Here is a 19535-nt window from a genome sequence, read left to right on the forward strand (position 1 = left end):
TTAAGGATAAGTACTAGTGATGGCCAAAGTCTTGTCTCATTCTGCCGTGCCCCATTCTGGAAATGTACTCAGAACCATAACTAAAGTAACGTTTTTACCAGTCATCTGGACACTCCTTGACCCAGTTGAAGTTGACAGCATGAACTGTCCCATTCACTTCAAATGATAAAGTTGTTATACAGATATTTTAATTGGAAAAATAAATACCGCCCGAATGCTGTGTTTTCAGTTAACAGACATAGAAAGCATTAACATATTTTCTTCTTTAAGGAAATGTGTTTCTTCTGTATCCCTCACATTTAAGCCCCTTTGTCAGCAAATGTGCAGGGATACCTAAAATCAAGAGTCAAGTTTGGCTAATTTGGACTTAATAATCACCTTTTGGGGTCTCTTCTGCATGTGTAAAGTGCAGGTAGCACCTCTGCATCCTATCTCCACCAGATGCTTTTTGGCATATGTACTTAGTCACCCAGAGAAAAAAAATCTGTCATACCAGTCGCTTACGTGTTTTGAAGTCTGATGTGGTTTCTAGTTGTTTGCTATGAGCAGAGCTGAGCTATTTCTATTAACTGGCCAGTGGGAAGCTAGAGGTGTTCAACAGTCAGAATGACTGAGGAGAAGGCCAGTTTGGAAAATGCCTTTTATAAATCACAATACATCATTAGCCTGTTGGTTTTTTTTTTTTCACTTGGCATTTTTGTGCACAGCGGCCAGAGTGACACCTGTGTGCCCTGATAGCCCAGGGCTGAAGCTGTGAGCTTTGAAAACAGTGGTGAAAGCTAAAGAGCCACTTGTCTGTTTGCCGGCTTGTCAGAGAAGGTGTGACAGGCAGAGAGCCAAAATCATGGCCTCATGTTCTCTGTACCCAGTCAGGGTGTACTCTTGCCCCAGCCCAGTTAAGCACAGCTAAAACTCTTCCCTGACCTCACCTTTCCCAGACACAAATTACGTGGATAGCCTCTACAAAGTGTAACGTTGAAGGCTTAAAGGACTTTCTACTTCCTTTCCAGAACCTTCCAATCTTGTGACCGGTTCGTCATTCCTTAACATGTGGGTGAATATGTAATTCAAATCCGTTCAAAGATAGTGATATTGAGGCCCCTTAAGAGACTGTGAAAGAATGTCAGGTCCCCAGCTCTCTTTTCTCCATCCCAGACAAATGAGGCCATTCTGAGTGTAGGGAGAATCCCTGGAGGGTGCGGAGCTGACTTTACGGCTCCCTGGAGACTTCCCTCCTATGTTTCCGGCTGATGTTGACACGCTGTACTCTCTGGTCTTGCCTTCCATGTACCACAGGATCGATAAACAGATAAGCAGGTTCCGGAGGTGGTTACCAAAGAAGCCCATGAGGCTGGACAAGGAGACACTGCCAGACCTGGAGGAGAATGACTGCTACACTGCCCCTTTCAGCCAGCAAAGGATCCATCAGTGAGTGTTCTGTGGTAAAGCCTGCATCCTTCTAAGATGGTACAGCATGGTGTAGTTGTCCCCTGTGGGAGGAACCACGGAAAGCCCCTTCCTCCCGAGCCTTTTCTTCATGTTCCTTTTATATCAATCACAGGGGGCTGTTTCAACAATCCTCCCATCTCTGGTGGCTTAAAGTCACCAGTGTACTTTCCTGTGGGCATTTGGTGACTGATTGGCCCCGCCCCGTAGCGATCCATAGGCTCAGGTTTGTTCTGTCAGCGGCTCTGTCAGTTCCCAGCGCGCAGAGCCCAGACAGAGGAAGTAGATTGTGCCTTTCATATGGAACGAATGTGTAGTTCATTTGCTTGCTTTTATCACAGTCTGCTGCCCAGTCCTCCTTTCCTTCGGTAGTTCAGCCAGTTCCCGCAGGGAGAGCTACAGGCTCTGGCAGCCTACCTGCCAACTCACCCATCAGTCTCACGACGGTAATTTGCCGCTTTGGGCGCATGCGCAGAAAGAAAAAGTTGGCTGAGTGGCTTAGCCTGGAAAGACTTGCAAAAGTGATTAAGGATTTACTCTGAACTTCCTAAAATGACAGGGAATGATGGGAGGAGGCAGGATAGAGGATGCATACCAAAGACCATACAACTGGGGGAAAAAAACATCCTCCCAAAGAGAGCATTGATCAGGTCAGCCCAGTCTATGTCGAGACAGACTCAGGAATCCCTGGCCTTCCCTGGTCACAGTTTGGTGACAACTTCAGTAAAAGTGACTTGCCAGAGGGATGGAAAGGGGTGACAGATTGTTTTAAAAATAGGTTGCCAATTCTGATTTTTTTTTAAAAAAAAAAAGTGTAAACCAAATGACAGTTGTCAAGAAGGTGCAAGGAATGCAAGGTGAGTGCATGTTTTATCAACAGAAAAATCAATTAAACTCTGGGAGCAAAGGAGAGAAGAAAAACGATGTATAGATGGTCTGCACTGAAATGTGTTGTGCTGGAGAAGATCGATGTAATACAAGCGAAGCCCTGGGAAAGCCTGCGAAACAGGCAAACCCTGCACGCCCACGGGTCTGATTGATGATGCAGCCTCGTTACTTCATGAAGTTCACGGCCCAAGAGGCCTCCATGGAAATTAGCAATCAGATGATACTCAATATTAATCCAAAGATGAGAATCTCTGGGTATTTTCCCAAGATAGAGATGAAAGCTAACCTGTTTCTGTTTTTAAATTTAAATCCTAGAAGGTCTTTTTAGACCAGTAATTGATGTCTTAATCCTTCACACGTGGAGACTAGTTTTCTGTCATGTTCTGCCTTTGCTTCTTAGATGACCGGAAGCTTGCCTTGCGCAGTGTAGGAAGAGCTCAAAGTTTTGGGATAATGGATACATACACGGATAGGTGGGTGAATGGATGGATAGATGGGTGGATGGAAGGACTGAGGGATGGATGAATGGATCAATAAGTAGATGGGGTAATCTGTGAACTTCACTGAAAGTTTTAGGTATTTAAAGGGAACATAGCACAATGGAATGGACTGTGTGCCCCCACCATCTCCTTGCCTGCTGTGTCCCTGATACCCTTACTGTAGGACAATGGTGGTCATCACCTCTCTCCAACTTAGATGCATGTAGATACCAACCAGTATTCCTAGAGATCATAAATGAGAAGAATGTTTTGCTAAGCATTTTAAAGTATGGAACAATTAAAGTCTGATAACATATGGGGATGGTGGGCTTCCACTGTCTCCCACACTTGAGAAGCCTCTCAACACACTTGCAAATCAGTTCATGGAATGGATGATGAGTCCAGCAGCCCCTAGTTCAGTGTCTGAGCCTCTCCAGATGTTATCTGTGCATAAGCCAAATAACACCGTCTTGACTCTAGCATGGTAATGTATGCTATATTTTCAATTACCGCAACTAGTCCAAAAGATGCACATCAAAGGGGAATAGAGATGCTCCAGATTTTGGAAGTATGTTGGTAAGAGATGAAGGCTGATTACTAAGAAAGTGGCTCACATGGATATAGAGTTGGCCAGCTAGGTAGAGAAGGCAGCACATCCCGAGGATAAGAGACAGTGATGCAGCAAAGGGCATGGACGTTGGGCTGAGTAGAGCGCTTGTGAAACCACAAGTGGTTTTCTGTAAAGACGTCTGTGAATACCGTTACAGGGTGTGAAGGGAGCCTAGCATTGCTGTTCAGAAACAGAGACCAGCTTGTAAAAGATGAGCCCTGAAGCAGAAAAGGAGAGGGGCAGCCGGAATAAACACACATAATTACCAGAGTTCGGGGGAACCGCGAGAGCAGAGGCATTTATGTCATAGCAGCGGAACATGAAAAATTAAACGAGGCCCTAGATATCACGGGTGATGGGAATTTCTTTCTGTTTGAAAACTGGTGTGCCACTTGGGTATCGTCCCTTGGATTGGTGTGGAGAAGTAAGAAGTGAAGAATGCTGGCTGCCAAGTTGGAAACCATTACTGATATAATTAGAAAGCAAAACCCCCTAAAGATGTTTTGAGGGTGATATTAATGGGCTTAATTTAATCAGAAATAGCTGTCTAATGAGCTCTGGGAGCTGTGACATGATATCCCGGCTCTCCACATGCGTACCAAGGAATCATGTGATGTGTTGACTTTGCAGAAGTCTCTTGTTGTGTTTGTGCTGGAGTGAAGTGGGATCGTGGGAATCGTGGATCATGAATGTGGGGGATAAAATAGAACTGGAAGTTTAATAGGCCATGATCAAAATGGGAAAGTGTCTTAAAACACACACACACACACACACACACACACAGTAACTCCGACATCTGTCTCCCATACCTGTGCTTTAGCCGTGCTGAGCTGCAAACACTCAGTAACGCCTACAGAGCCACGCTGAGCTCTGACCTCCTTAAGTCACCTTGTCCTTTTCTGGTCCCTCCTACGCTTGCTCATCCTTCCACCTAGAATAACCTTTCCCTGAGACTCCCATCTTTCAGGATCTACCAAAGACATTGCTCCCAGAAGTCATTCCATGGTGTCCAACCTACCCGTGATTTCGAGTACTGTGCAAACTTCCATGTCTTGGTAATATTTTTTCCTTTTAATATGGTGGTTTTTCTTATAATATGTTTTCACTTCTTTTTCTTGAATCACAAGTCCCACCAATTGTCAAATCCCATAGGAAATGCTTACTGTGATTTGTTCAGAGGGAAAAAATGAATGATATATAAAACTGATACTAGATTGAGCGAGTGGAGAACAAATGCTTGGAGTGAACAGAGTGCATGCTCACCCCAGACAAGGTTCAAGGTCTCTTCTCCACATGGGCTGCCAACGTCATTCCCCGAGTCAGCATACGGCACTGATGTATGACTCAGCCGATATCATGTTCACTGTAGACTACAGTGATATTTTATTTATGGTTTAATAAATAAAGCTTGTCTAAAAACCAGAAGGTAAAACTAAGTCACTAGAGGCCAAGCAGTGGTGTTACTCACCTTTAATCCCAGGATTTGGGAGACAGAGGCAGATTGATCTCTGTGAGTTCAAGGCCAGCCTGAGGGAAGGAGGGGGGGATGGATGAGGGGGAAGAAAACTGTGGTTGTAATGTAAAATGAAATTAAAAAAGAAAACAGACAAGCATCGAAGGGATAATACTATAATGTAATATAATATAATGATAAAACAAAAGCCAACGCATTGGAATTGGATAAAATAAACAGAAGGAAAGGAACCAAGAGAAGACATTCAAACCAACCCACTTGTTCACACACTCAAGATTCCATAAAAACACTAATCTGGAAGCAATTATACACACACAGCGGACCTGGGCAGACCCCTCGGAGACCCTCTGCATGCTGCCTCAGTCTCTCTGAGTTCAGGTGAACTTTCATCATGTTGATTGAAGGGTGTTTGTCTTCTTGGTGCCCTCCATTCCCTCTGGCTCTTAAACTCTTTCTGCCTCTTCAGCAGATTTCCCGGAGGAAACTAACAAACAAAAACCCATTTCTGTTTGCCAGAAAGAATCCTAAGAGTTTTTTGTAAATCCTCATAACAAGCCTCATATGGCCACAGATATCAGTATCATCATCATCCAGATGAGGAACACAAGGCACAGAATCACCTCCCTGGACACACACACAGGTGATCTAACATTATAGAAGTTTAGCTGTTGTTCACAGCACCGACTAATGTGGGTCCTTCTCAGGAAAGATGGTGCAGCATGCCCGCTTCACGTAGCCCGTCAGATACTTAGGTTCCCACCTACCTCTTCTGCCACCGCAGCTCCTTATAGATGAGAGAAGAGAAACAGATGGTTTCTTAGGAAGGCCATTTATTCATGGGCCAGGCTTAGACACTGTCCATAACACTGTACCCACACTGTAGGGGCCAAAGCTCTCTCACGTGCTTGTCCCTAACTGGAGAAATGCTGGAATGCTTGCCTGCCTTCCCAGGAGGAAAAGGAGGCAGGTTTATTAAAGAAAGAGGCAGTGATGGAGAAGGGATTCTAGTCCAGACATGGAGGCCCCCTGTTCAGGGCTAGCACTTCATTGTGGAGAGCCACCTTTATGCATTATAAGATAGTTAGCCCGATCCTGGCCTCCAGTCGCTAGATGATAGTCACATCCCTTCCCCACCTATGATGATCAAAAGTCTCTCCACGCCTTGCTAAGTTTTCCTTCGGTGGTGATGGCAGAGTGGCACAGAATCGGGCGACTCCCCACTGCCCTGAGAGTCACTGCGCGTCTGCTTTCCCTGCCAGACAACCTCCAGGTCTGATCCATTAAGCTCCACCGAAATCTGACGACTGTCGTAGACAAGTCCATTTAAGCGTTAATTCATTCCTCTTCACCTCATTCCTCGGGATGTTACTCTGCTTAAGTATCACGCTGCCCTTTATTCTTCAAATGACATTAGCTGAAGCATCCTCGAGACAATTGCTTTCTAAGGTCAATGCCCGTAATAAAGATTTTCTATGGGTGCTAGATATCAAAAAAGGAAATAGGGGAAGAGTCGTGCTGCTTTTTATATGCAGTAAATCTTCCAAGAAATGGATCTATTTTGAATTGCCCTTCTAAAAATATTCTAGGTTCACATAGGAATATTTTCCAGTTTTTCTTTGTTTTTATCATTATCAGCATTGATGGCTTTCCATAGGAAGCTCCTATGTAGGAACAATTTGGCTTTCTTTAGATTGCACCCTCTTAGAGCTTAGATTTTAGCTAGTGGTTACAGATTATAAACCAGTATGTGTCAGTTGGGTGTGATTTCGCAATGCCTAGAAGCAGGTTTAAATGTCACAGCCTAGGAGTGGGGACTGCTACTGGCCTCTGATAGGGGACTGTTCTCTGATAGGGGACTGATACTGGCCTCTGATAGGCAGAGGCCTGGGACACTGCTAACCACCTTCCAATGCATGAGATGAACATCTTCACAAATTACTATCCAGTTGTGCAAGTTGTTGGATGTCCATGTAGGACCATCACCTTCAAAGACGACAGCAGTACATTTCCTTATTCAAGCAGCTGTTGTCGTGGTAATTTGGTTCTTCCACAGGAAGCTCCTATGTAGGAAGAAGAGCATAAGGGTGGGCCAGAGAGCATTCCTGCCTTAAGGCCCCTTCTTCTCTCTTGAAAGCATTGCATCATTCTCAAGATTCTGTTATCACATCTCCTCTGCCATTTGTCCACGTTTTCTGTTTCTGGGCATCCTTGGGATTACATTAGGGTATCTGGAAATTTCAGAGAAATATCCCTACCTTAGTCTATTTTATGTTGCAGTAATAGGTACCTGAGCCTGGAAGCTGTGTGAAGAAAAAAATACACGTTTACCTCAAAATTCTAGAAATCTAAGACCATGGCCCTGGTGTTGGCTCACAGTTGAGGGTGTTTTAGCGAATAGAGTAAGATCTAGAAAGACATCACATGGTCGTAGAGAAAATGCAAGTTCATGGGGAGAGGGCGGGTTTGTTCTTTTGTAACAACCTACTCTTGTGGGAACTGCCCCACTCCTACATCTGAAGACCTCCTCTGAAAGGTCCTGACACTTTATAATATCATGACGTCAGTTGTCAAAACTCATTTAAACCATAGCATTTTCCATCTTCATGTCAGTTGATGAACAGCCACAATTCCATCTGCAATATAATTCCTCTTTGCCATACGGATTGATGCTTGGAAAAATTCTAGAGATTAGAACGCAGACGTATTTGGAGTACCACTGTCTTACCTTTTGTAGCCATGTGAGCTTTCCAGGCTCCAAAATTCCAAGGTTTGGGGACAGAGGACAAGCTTCAGGGTAGCAGCCATGGGCCTGTAGGCCGGGGGTGTGTTGAGAATCCTCGGAAGACTTTTTGACTTGAACCGGAAGAGAATTCCTTCAAACTAAGTTTGTCCCCAGTATTCCAGATACACTCATACGTATTAGTAGCACATTCCAATTTGTCTCCTAAATCTTTGCAGCTTAGATATCTGAAGATATCGATTGCTAAAGCATATACTTTTCCACTGTAATTTTCCTTTTAGGGCATTTGGAGTTTTTGTGTTGTTTTCATCGATCTGAAGTCTTTAGAGAATCCCTTAGGCAATGAGATACAAGATTGATTTCAGTAGGATTGATGTTCTCTTGGTGCCCCAGTGACACAGAGACGACTCAGGACACCTGTCTGACTGCAGGTCTTTGCTGGCGTTAGCATCCTCAATATGCAGGCCGTGGAGGCTGCTCTGCAGAGTCACGGGAGACATAGCCGTGTTTTCAGAAGTTTCAAGTTGAGACCACAGTGAAACTGGTTGCAAAGCCTGAGGTTTGGGCCTCAGAAGATCTATTTCCTTTCAAATAGAGTCTAATGGCATAAAACTTAAGTTTAAGGATCAAATATATCACCTAATCATATGGGGAACACAAAGCTTGGTGTCTGGGAGTTCCAAAGACAGGTGAATTATCTTAATATTTGAAAAACCATCTTTTATAATGTATTTGGAAATAACATGTTTATATTTGTATGTGCATATTAAACAGGGCATGAGGAAGAAGAGAGAAAAAAGGAGGGGCAGTGGGGGAAGGGGAGAGAGAGGAAGGGGGTAAGAGGGGTAGGAGGGTGAGAGAAGGAGAGAGATTCCTACTGTATAGCTCTGGCTGACCTGGAACTCACTGTGAAGATGAAAATGACTTAAATGCACAGAGAAAGGCCTGATTCCGCCTGCCAAGTGTGAGATTAAAGGTGTGGGCCCCCATACCTGGCCACCTTGTAAAAAGAAAATCTTTTAATGTCATCTACTTTTCAACTCAATCCTTGAAGAATGACTTTCAATGTGATTTGCACGCCAGATATTATAATACAGAAATGTATGTCGGTATGTGTTTATAGGCCTATTGTCATACAGTACACATTCTTTATTTAAAAGTTTAGCAAGATCACATTAAACTTGATCTTCAAGAGGCCATTTTCCTCATCAAAAATAGGAAAAGGCAATGCAGCTCTCCTATGAGATATTTGATGAATTAAAATACAATAAAGAGAGGGGTGATGTAAAGCTGAAGAGCGAAGACAAAGATTGTTCTCTTGCAGAATGAACACGTGTAACCAGCTGTGAATTGTATCACTAGAATGTTCCAAGCATCCAAAGGCAAGCAGGGCTCAGCAGACACTTTGTGCCTGACAGGGACCTGTGAGACATGGCCCTTGTCATCATCTCCTTAGACCCTTGACCCAGCTTTGCAACATCTGTGCACCTTCACCCTACAGAAGCGGGAAGAGATCAGAATCTGTGAATGTCTCCTCCAGGCCCACACGGCCCTAAGCGGATGCTGGGGGTGGAGCGGCAGTTCGTGTGGTCAGGCGCCCAAGCCCTGTGTCTAATACATCTGGCACTCACTAGCCACAGGCTCCCCGTGAGTCTCGAGTCTGGTCAGCTCGGCTTAAGCCCGAGAAGTGAACACAGACAAAAAGTACTTACCTGAGGCACACCAATGGCAGAACAGAAAATAAATCTGATTAAGTAGAAGATAGCATTTTGAGCTTTCTAAAGGCCAGGCCCAGGCCAGAGTACATCTTACCCGTGTCTAGGACATGTGTGGGAGTGACCCTGCACAGGACATGTTAAATATATAAATGTCGCAGACAATGATCCTTGAAATGGCCAGTAACCCAGAACTGCATCTTAGAAATGTCTTTATACCTAAGGACAAATGTGTGAAATATATTCAGAATGGTCTACACTTTTCTTAAGAACCATTTATAATCCTGTTCTCCCTTTCTTCCATGACCTCTTTTACTTGGGCATGCCTTTTCTTTATCGCTGACACAAACAGCCTTCCACTATCCTAATTTCTAGACCTTTCTTCTTCCTCCACGCCCACCTCTCATCCCTCTTCCTCATTTCATGGATGACTGTGGCTTTTCCATTAGTGGGGGCAGGGGGATCCATCCTTGTTAGGCAGCAACTCATAGAATGATCCTCTCTGGGTTAAAGGTTATATCAGTCAGATTCCACTAGGTTCTGCTGCACCAACTAATAAGTTTCTAATTGCGGGGGCCTCCTTTCTTCAAGCGTTTGTTTCTTGCTCACATAGCATACCAACTGTGACTCAGGTGAGGTTCGCTTCAAACATCACCTTCATTACAACCCCTGACTAAAGAAGCAACCTGTACCTCACGCATGCATTTTCATGACAAAGAAGAAAGTCACCGCGAGCCACCTCAGCGTCTGCCCCATGCGCCATGCATCCTTTCAGCTCATTCTTCACAAGCCAAAAGAAGTGTTCTGGGTAAGGGTGGTATGAATGGGGTGAGGAATTATGCTCTTCCTCTAGGAGAGAAAATTAAAAGTCACACGACATGGCTGACACAAGGAAGAGCAGACCACCGGGGATCAGAAGAGTCATAGAATGCCCCAAGTTAATTACTCTGGCCTTGGCACAATTATGTAATGTCTTTGTTTGTGACCGCTTCAAGGGTTCAGATGATGCTCTATACTATTTTTCTCTGCTTTGAAGTTCCTAGTATGTTTCGGGGAAAGGAAATTTCAGCAGAAGAAGGAAGACTTCTGTAGGTTAGAACTAAACTTTAATCGGGATCTTTCGGAATGCAAACGTAGAAAGGACTGGGCGTGCTGGTCCTCAGCCATTATTCCAGGACTTGGGAAGGGGAGAGAGGGCAGAGGAATGGTGAATCTGATGTCAGGCTGGGCTACAAAGTGAGATCCTGTCTCCAGAACTCAGCCAGACAAACAGACAAACAACAGCCAAATCCAGAAACCACCTTCAGACTGTGCCAGTGACCTATCAGCTCAGCAACAAGGGTTGGTGAGGTGGCGTCTGCGTGTGTGGTTTCTGCTTTAGAGGTAAACCAGAACGTTGTGGGTGGTTTACTCTTTGGGGGGCACCTGTTACCCTACTCCCAAATAAACCTCACACAGAGTCTTATTCTTAGTTATGAATTCCTGGCCTTAGCTTGGCTTGTTTCTTGTCAGTTTTTTTTAAAATTATTATTAGATTTTTTTTTAGAAAAAAAAAGTAGCAATCCAAATTCCCACTCCCTACCCTCCTCCTATCCCCTCCACACACCCTCCCACCTCACCCCCCTCTAAATCCTAAGGGAGAATGAGGTACTTTACTTGGTGGAAGGTCCAAGGCCCTCCCTACTACATCTAGGCTGAGCAAGGTATACATCCAAAGAGAATAGGATCCTAAGAAGCCAGTACATGCAGTAGAGACAAATCCCAGTGCCACTGCCAGGGGCCCACCCCTCAGTCTGCCCCAGCCATAGTCATTTCCCATCTACCTTTCCCTCTGGGCTTTTATCTTTCTTAATTCTGCATATCTTTCATTCCTTCTTACTCCGTGACTGGCTGGGTGGCTGGCCCCTGATGTCCTCCTTTCCTTGTTCTTTGTTCTCTTGCTCCTCGTTCTTTCTCCTCCCAGATGGTCTCCTTCTATTTCTACTCTCTGCCTGACAACCTTGCCTATCCTTGCTCCTGCCTCACTATTGTCTGTTGATCTCTTTATTAGACCATCAGGTGTTTTAGACAGGCACAGTAACACAGCTTCACAGAGTTAAACAAATGCAGCGTAAACTAAAGTCACACACCTGAAAATAATATTCCCCAACAAGAGAAAAAGCACTTTTCTCTCAAGTAGTTCTTTGTTGTTGTTTTTTTTTTTTTCCGAGACAAGGTTTCTCTGTAGCTCTGGTGCCTGTCCCAGAACCAGCGCTTGTAGACCAGGCTGGCCTCGAACTCACAGAGATCCGCCTGCGTCTGCCTCACGAGTGCTGGGATTAAAGGCATGCTCCACCACAGCCCAGCTCAAGTATTTCTTTGTATAACCTCCTATAATATTGGTATTCTATTCAGGAAGTGGCAGCGTGGTGGTTCACAAAGAAGTGGAAGGTGAAAGTCACGTGAATAATGTCTGTAGAAAGTGAAGCAGCAATGCCCCTAAGGCTCATGGGATAAAGAGAAAGACTGAATGATAAGGATCAAGCAGGTAGGATGGAGCTGAGCCCCAGGCACCTGAAGAAAAGATGCTGTCCTGCAGGCCCCAGCATGCCAGGGGCACAGAGCATGGAGTCTAGCTTGGGAAATGCTCTTCTCGGACAGCTGGAATCTGGACCCAACTTCCGTTTCCAAGTTGAAGGATGCTGGTTGCTAGGGGAACATTGGCAGGAACAGGCTGGCCAATGGGCCTGGGGAGTCCTTTCAACTTTCTCTTGTAGTCTCCATCTAGTGTGTACACTGAAAATGCAAAGCGCAAGGGTGACTTAGAGAGACCCCGTTCTAGTGTCACAGAGAGGAGAAACCAAAGGGAAATAACTAGCTTAATAAGTAGCATTTCCTATTACCTACAGCTCTGTGATTTAAACTCAGCCTTTGAGGAAAGCCATCCTTGGCGAAAATAAAAGTGTCTGTTGCAAAGACAAAATCTTATTCAATTACCTTTTTATGCTCTACTGTAAATAATTTTAATTTTTTTAATGGGAAGAACTAGAGAAAGGTATTTTTACTGTACCTAGAATAGTTACAGAACGCCACGGAAACAGCAGAGGTGAAAACGGGGTAATCGGGGAAGATAAACATTACCCAGTTCTAAAGATTGCCGGCCTTTGGCCGAGGCCCTGTGGCTTTGCTGCTCCCAGCCATGAACATGGCCTAGAAGATCCACCCCTTTGTCAACACAGCAGAGCTTCAGCAAAGGAAAACAAATCCAGGAGCCATAGCCAACAGCGGACAGACATGGGAGCTACAGCTGGATCTCTGGATAATAGATTTATGCCATGACAGTTGTAGAGAGTTTGAGTGAAATGCTATTGACCGAATGACAATAGCGCTCTAATTAGCAGAAGCTCAAGGGCCAGTCTCGTTTGTGTTTTTCATGGTCTAAGGATTCAACAGGAAACCGTTTACTGTTTCCAAACCTCTTTTACCGATTTTTAAAAATGGTCGTTTTTTTTTTTCATTCTGGTTTACTTTTTGAATACTAAATAAAAGTAACCTCTCATAAATTTGGCTTCTGCAAGTTTCTCATTACAAATATTAACCAATTCAGTCAGCATCCAGCACAGTCCTGTGACAAGACTTGGTTAATGCTGGACCAAGACAAATTAATCACACTTTCCACCAATGGCTAAGTCCATATGAACTCTGGGTCAGAGCCAGGCTCCCCAGTCATTTGGATGGAGGCTTCAGGCACCGACTCTGTGTGTCACAACGTGTTGTTATGAACCTCGATTATAATACCATGAAAACCCATAATGCAGGCAGTGCAGGTACGTGCTCAATAAATGCTGCCCTTGGCAACAGTGTCAACAGAATTCCATCCGTAAAAAGTAACAATGTGAACTGTACATGGATACTTATCTGTAGCCCAGTGCAAAAGGAAAGATAGATCTGAAGTGTTCACAATTCAAGATCATTTCCTTCATCCCTTTCTTCTCCCTTCCTTAGCGTTCTCTCCCTTCCTCCCCTGCCTTTTCCCCCCTCTGTCTCGTCTACTGTTCAGATCACCATCTACCTCAGAACACCAGCCAAGGCTAAAAGTCCTGTCCTTACCAACAGGTTTCCAACCTTTGGCTCAACTGAGCCAAATGGTTTGCTGACCTCTTTCTGCCATGACGTGGTGATGTTTACATACAGAGCAGAGGACCTCGTGTATTCCTAGTTTACCAGAAAACACATTAGAATACACCATAGGAAACGATGCTTAAAATGGACCTTAAACCCATTCTAATGTTTAAAAACAGTTCTCAAAGTTAGGGAGTGAGCAGAGCTCATCCTTGGTTGTGTCATATTAGAATGTAATACAAGTAGGTGAACTAGACCCCACATTTGACTGCTGCCATTTCCTGAGACCCGCCCAAGCATAGTCCATGTAACTTTTTTCTGTGCCTTTTCTGTTTCTGGAAACATTTTATTAAAAGAAAAACATTCACAGGGCCTGATCTCAAAATAGCAGGTGGATCAGAAGCTTTTTGAATGGTGATGGTCAACCTTCCTTATCAAAGTAACAAATAGAAACCTCTTAATAAAGTTACTATATTGCCATTGTATACAGGGTGTATACACGTTCACCATATGCAGCGTCTCCTGATCCTCGAGTATTCTTACGGCATACCCATTTTTTTCTTGTCCTCATTTGAAAGATAAGAATTTAGGACGGTGATTCTCAACCTGTGGGTAACAACCCGACAGGTGTCACATATCAGATATTTTATTTCATAACAGTAGCAAAATTACAGTTATGTAGTAGCAAAGAAATAATTTATGGTTGGGGGGTCACTACAAAGTGAGGAACTGTATTAAAGGACCCCAGCTTTAGGAAGGCTGAGAACAGTGATTTATAGATTGAGTTTCTAAGTTTGATCAGTGCTTAGCACAAATGTGCTTGTTTTTATCATTTATCAAGAAAGTAGATATTATTATGTTCCATCTTGATGTCTTCTTCCCACTCTGACTGTTATAACACAGCTGTGTTTCTTGGAAGTTAAAAAAAAACACCAGAAGCTCTGAATGTTTTTGAAAAATATTAGAATCTGGTATGTATACCTGCTTGTGAGCTCATAAAAAATAAGTTGTGTTTATCCAGGAAGCATAATCTCCATTATCTTCAGGTAGAGCCACAGCCTCCGTCTGCCTCATGCTCAATAAAACACTGAGCTCTAAAAACAGTGCTCCCCTGCAAGGATTCGGACTGTGTGCCGGAGTGGATGCCTTAGTTTTCAGAACAATTCTCATCTTGGGACTTTAGATGTTCCTAGCAATTATACAGCTAAGAAGGATTCGTTCTTTCCTTCTGTCCCTCTCTCACCCATTCCCTCCCCGTCACCCTTCACATGAAATTAAACTGATCTAGATCTGTGATGTGAGGACTGAAATGATCCTCCAAAATTCTTCGATTCTCTTCCAAGCTCGTTTGGCAAGGGGTTTGTCAACGTTCGTCATTTCCGTATAAACCCAACATTTTGATGACCCTTTGCACTCTTCTTTTGAGTTTTTTTTCATTTCTTCCTGCTCTGCTCTTTTCTTTATTTCCTTTTAGTATTGGGGAGTTTGATTTATTCTTATTTTTTTAAGACATTAATGCATCATTAAGTTATTTGAGGTCTCCCCGCTTTTACTACAGACACATAGCTGTAAGCATCCTCTTAATGTCACCTTCATTGTGCCCCATAGGTTCGGATATGCTACATTTTGATTTTAGTTGAATTCTAAGAATTCTTAATGCCCCTCTATTATTTCTTCAACAACTTTACATTTGTTTGGGAATTTATTATTAATTTGGTTTCTGTGTTGTTTATGTAATTATTTTGGGTCTTCTAACTGTTCATTTCTAGGTTTTTTCCCCATTATGACCTGATAAGATGCAAAAATCATTTCAGTTTTCTGTGGTTCTTTTAAAAGACAGGATCAAAATATTTTTAATTTTACTTAGTTTATTTGTATGAGTATTTTGCATATATATAATTTATGTATAATATACGTGTGTGTGTGTGTTTGTGTGTGTGTGTGTGTGTGTATCTACACCACATGAGTGCCTGGAGCCTGTAGTGGTCAGAAAAGGACATTTGGTAACCTAAAATTTGAGGTACAGATGGTTGTTAGCTACCACACAGATGCTGGGAACAGAACCTGGGTCCTCTACAGAAGCAACAATGGCTCCACTGATTCATCTCTCCAGTCCCTATGTGTGCTTCTAAAGACTTGCTTTGTGACCTAAATGTGACGTATTTTGAGGAAAGTTCCACGGTTTGATGGGGAAAAAATACATATTCTTTAGCTATTGAAAGTGTGCCCCATTGGTGTTTGCTGAGTCCATTTGACTTCCGTGAATAGCTGGTTTTGAAGCTCTCCCTGCTGGTAGGCGCAGCTGTTGAAGTCACCATGACTGCTGCCGTAGACCAATTGCTCCATTTATATTTCACGGTGTTTGTTTCATAAAAGTGCACTCTGCGATATTCAGCTCATAAATGTTTATGATTGATAAATTTCCTTGAGAAACTGTTCCCTCCCGCAATATATAAACTCTTATTTGTCTCATCTGACTAATTTTGACTTTAAAAGTCCATTTTGTTGGATATAAATATAGCCACTCCTGTTTGCCTTCAGGATTGCTGAAATAGTATTTTGAGCCCTTTTACGTTTGGTGTGTATGTGGTTTGCTGATGAGTTTTTTGCAAGCAGGAATTGTTGGATGCTGGTTTAATCCAGTCAGATGGAATTATTTGAAGAACTGAGACCATTTACACTCAGGGTTGCTATTGTAAGTTGTATACACATGCCTGTCATTTTGTTGCATTTTCTCTCCCGGGTACTTTGTATGATCTGTATTCATTGCCTCCTCCTTTATTTAACATAGAGACTTGATGGTTTTCTGAATTAATAATTTGAATCCTTCCTATTTCTCCTCTGCTTATTTATACTCTGAATGAGATCGTTCCTTTTCCCTCCTTACTGTAGTAGGCATTGACCACAGGGCCTCCTGTGTGTTTGAGAAGTACTCTACACTGACCTGAAGTCCCAAACATTCTGGTGAGATTTCACCATCCCCTACCCCCACACTCTCTTTTTCTTGCTTCCTCTTCTAGGTGCACATTTCCTGTGGGCGTGGTTCACTGTTCTGTCCGTTTATGCCCTCTTGGCATTGTCTTTCTTTCTCCATTGGTTGTGGAGGACAATTTTCCTGACACTGATATAATCTGTAATCTAAGTTGGCACTTTTTTTTGTCCCAGTAATTGAAACTCATCATCCCACTCCCTAAGGCCAGTGCCGTTACTGTTTCTACTGAGACATCTTACGTTATCCTGATGGGTTTTCCTTCATACGCGCGTGGGAGCTTCTCTTACGCAACTTTTTGTGTTCTTTCGTGGTTTGGTGCTTCCGGCACTAGCAGTATATCATAAAGAAGTTCTTTTCTATAACGTCTATTTGGGGCTCTGAGTAGACTCCGGTACCCGATGACTATGTCTTCCCTAAGATTTGAAAATATTTCTGCTTTTTTATTGAATAGGCTATTTTATGTTCATAACCTATAAATTGGGTTCCTCATTTATTCCTATTTTTATAGGTTTGATCCTTAGTAGTGTCCCAGAGATCTTGTATATTTTGTTTATTTATTCTTTTTTTTCCCTCAGTTTCTGTTTATAAATGATAAGTCATCAACCTTGTCTTCAGGTACTAATATTATTCTGTTTTCTTCTGGACTACTGATGGGGCTTTTGACTGAGTTCTGACTCAATTAACTTTTTGCTTCCAGAATAAGTTTAGTTCCCTTCCTGTCTTAATTGCTTACATTTGAATCTTCCCCGAGTGCCCACTTAATCACGTGTGCATATGCTACGGCTGTATTTTCACAGATCTGGGAGAAGGCACGAACTGAGTGCAAGTACTTAATTTCCCATCCCTAGCTAGAAACCTCGCGAACAGACTTTTTTAATCCACATTTGACTCTTGGTAAAGATGCTATCGTGAAGCTCAATTAGAAGTGACTATTTGAATATTTTAAAGCCTACTATTCCAGTGGCTTATCGCATTAATCCTTAGAGGGTACTTGGAAATCTTTACCTGTCTGAAGTTTGACTATTATATATTTGATATGGTAATCCCTTCATTCTTTTTCTCTTAGCAAGCACACTTAAGATAAAGCATTAAGCTTTTGCACTCCAGTCGCCTCAAGCCCAGAAAACTCTCAAAATAGGCCTTGTCACATAAAAAATTAATTGGTTACTTTGTTCCTACTTAGCTTCCCATTAATTTGAGGACATAATTTAAGTGACAGTTAACTGTATCACCTTTGCTTCTCTCCGTTAAAATAGAAATCTCTATTTAAAAGTCTAATTAAGAAAGTTTCCTGAGATATTTATTTTTAAGAGATTAGCCTTTACTTTTCGCATTATGAAGTGATGTAACTTCAACCACCAGGAAAGGTCCATAATGTTTGGCTCTTGCTCCAAAACAATCCACCGCAGAACTCACTGGCTTTCAACAGCTGCCTCCCTATTTGCGGTCTTGCTGGACCCGACTGGGAGAGTCTTCTGCTGGGTTCATGTGGAGTCAGCACATGACTGTGACTCTTGGTTTGCTCAGCTGGGGTTTGAGACCAGCTCTTTATATTGTCTCATCCTCAGGGAGGTCAGTTCAGGCTTCTTCACCCTGTCAGACAGGGCAGCCGCCTCAGCCCCTGAGGACGTAAAGAAGAGCCATGTCTGAGATCACTTCTCTCACAACCCTTTGTAAGCAGGTCCCGTGTCCTGTTCCAGCTCACAGACCGAAGTAGGATAGACATCACCTGTTGGTGTGTGGCAAAAAAATTCACATTCCAACATGGTAAGGAGGCATTGAAGAGAAGAATAAATTTTGGCTATTTTTTATTATCTACCATAGTGTTCTCTAGCCATAACCTGTTCACATTTTCCACACATGGATAGTGCCCTGGTGGGCTGAGAATATAGTTTACTGGAAGAGTATTGTCTGCTAGAGATACAGATAATTAGTTTGATTGATTGATAGATGATAGATAGATAGATAGATAGATAGATAGATAGATAGATAGATAGATGGATGATGGATTGTAGTACGAATAATAAAAGCCCAGAGACAGCTATTGGGGTTCAACCTGAAGATCAGAAAATCAAAGCAGCCAATCACTAGAGATCTTTTACCTCTTTCAAATCTTCAGACGGAAAGGGAGAGTCCTGTCTCCATGCATCCTCAGACTCCACACTCCCGTGAGTTTCTGTCTCTTCCCCTTTGTATTCCTTTCCTCACCCAGTCAGATCACTCCTGTCTCCATCTCCCTGGTGCTGGGATTAAAGGCTGTGACTCCAAAACACTGGGGTTAAAGATGCAAACCACCACCACCTGGATCTGTTTCTGGAGGGATCTTGAGTAGCCCAGGGTAGCTTTGAACTCACAGAGATCCGTCTGCCTCTGTCTTCCAAATCCTGAACCTTGTTTTCCCCCTATACTGTGCTGGTGCCACCCTGCCTGGCTCAGTTTGGATGTTTGTAATACTCGCCACAAGCACGGCTGGCCTCCTCCCAGCTCCGGAGTCTCCTCTATGGAACAGTATCACAGCTTGCTCCTCTGAGCCCCCACAGGAAAAACTAGGTAGACTATTTCTGGCTTTTACTGTTCTAACTCATGCCATAATGAGCATCCCAGTACATCTGTTACTTTCTACGTGGGCAATTATATCAGTGGAATACATTTCCAAAAGAGAAGTTTAGATTGGAAGCCACATGAATATATTTGCATGATATTAACCAGTGTGGACAAATGACCCCCAAGGACTCTATACTCCTTCACCATCCTCTCAGCAATCTGTCAGAGCCAAGTTTCTAACCTTGTGGATCCCTTCTTAGAGACTTGTAGCTTGAGACATGTATTTAGAATTGATCAGGCCAGTGTCCATACCCATGCCCGTGTGTGTGTGTGTGTGTGTGTGTGTGTGTGTGTGTGTGTGTGTGTTTGTAGCAAAAATAAAAATAAAAAACATTAAAACTCCAGTATAGTGAGCTAATTCCTCCTGTTTAAGAGAGAGAGTCCGCCACCTGCACAATGTCCTTACACATGTGGTGTTGAAAGAATGACTCAACCTGGAAGGAATGGGATGGGTAGAAAGAGCTTCAAGAACTGGAGAAGGGGCCA

General features: G+C 43.1%; 1 protein-coding gene across 5 annotated transcripts in view; it reads left to right on the plus strand.

Moving 5' to 3' along the window:
- Ano4 (anoctamin 4) overlaps positions 1-19535 on the plus strand; it is a 319024-nt gene that overhangs the window by 229516 nt on the left and 69973 nt on the right. For all 5 annotated transcript variants that reach the window (XM_085683401.2, XM_087901925.1, XM_085683402.2 and 2 more), the window contains one exon: positions 1297-1428. In XM_085683401.2, coding sequence (XP_085539527.2) covers positions 1297-1428 — 132 coding nt within the window. The remainder of the gene's footprint in view (positions 1-1296; positions 1429-19535) is intronic.

This window comes from Myodes glareolus, chromosome 26 (genome assembly GCF_982192425.1).
Source record: "Myodes glareolus chromosome 26, mMyoGla1.1, whole genome shotgun sequence".
In the NCBI taxonomy this organism is placed as follows: Eukaryota; Metazoa; Chordata; class Mammalia; order Rodentia; family Cricetidae; genus Myodes; species Myodes glareolus.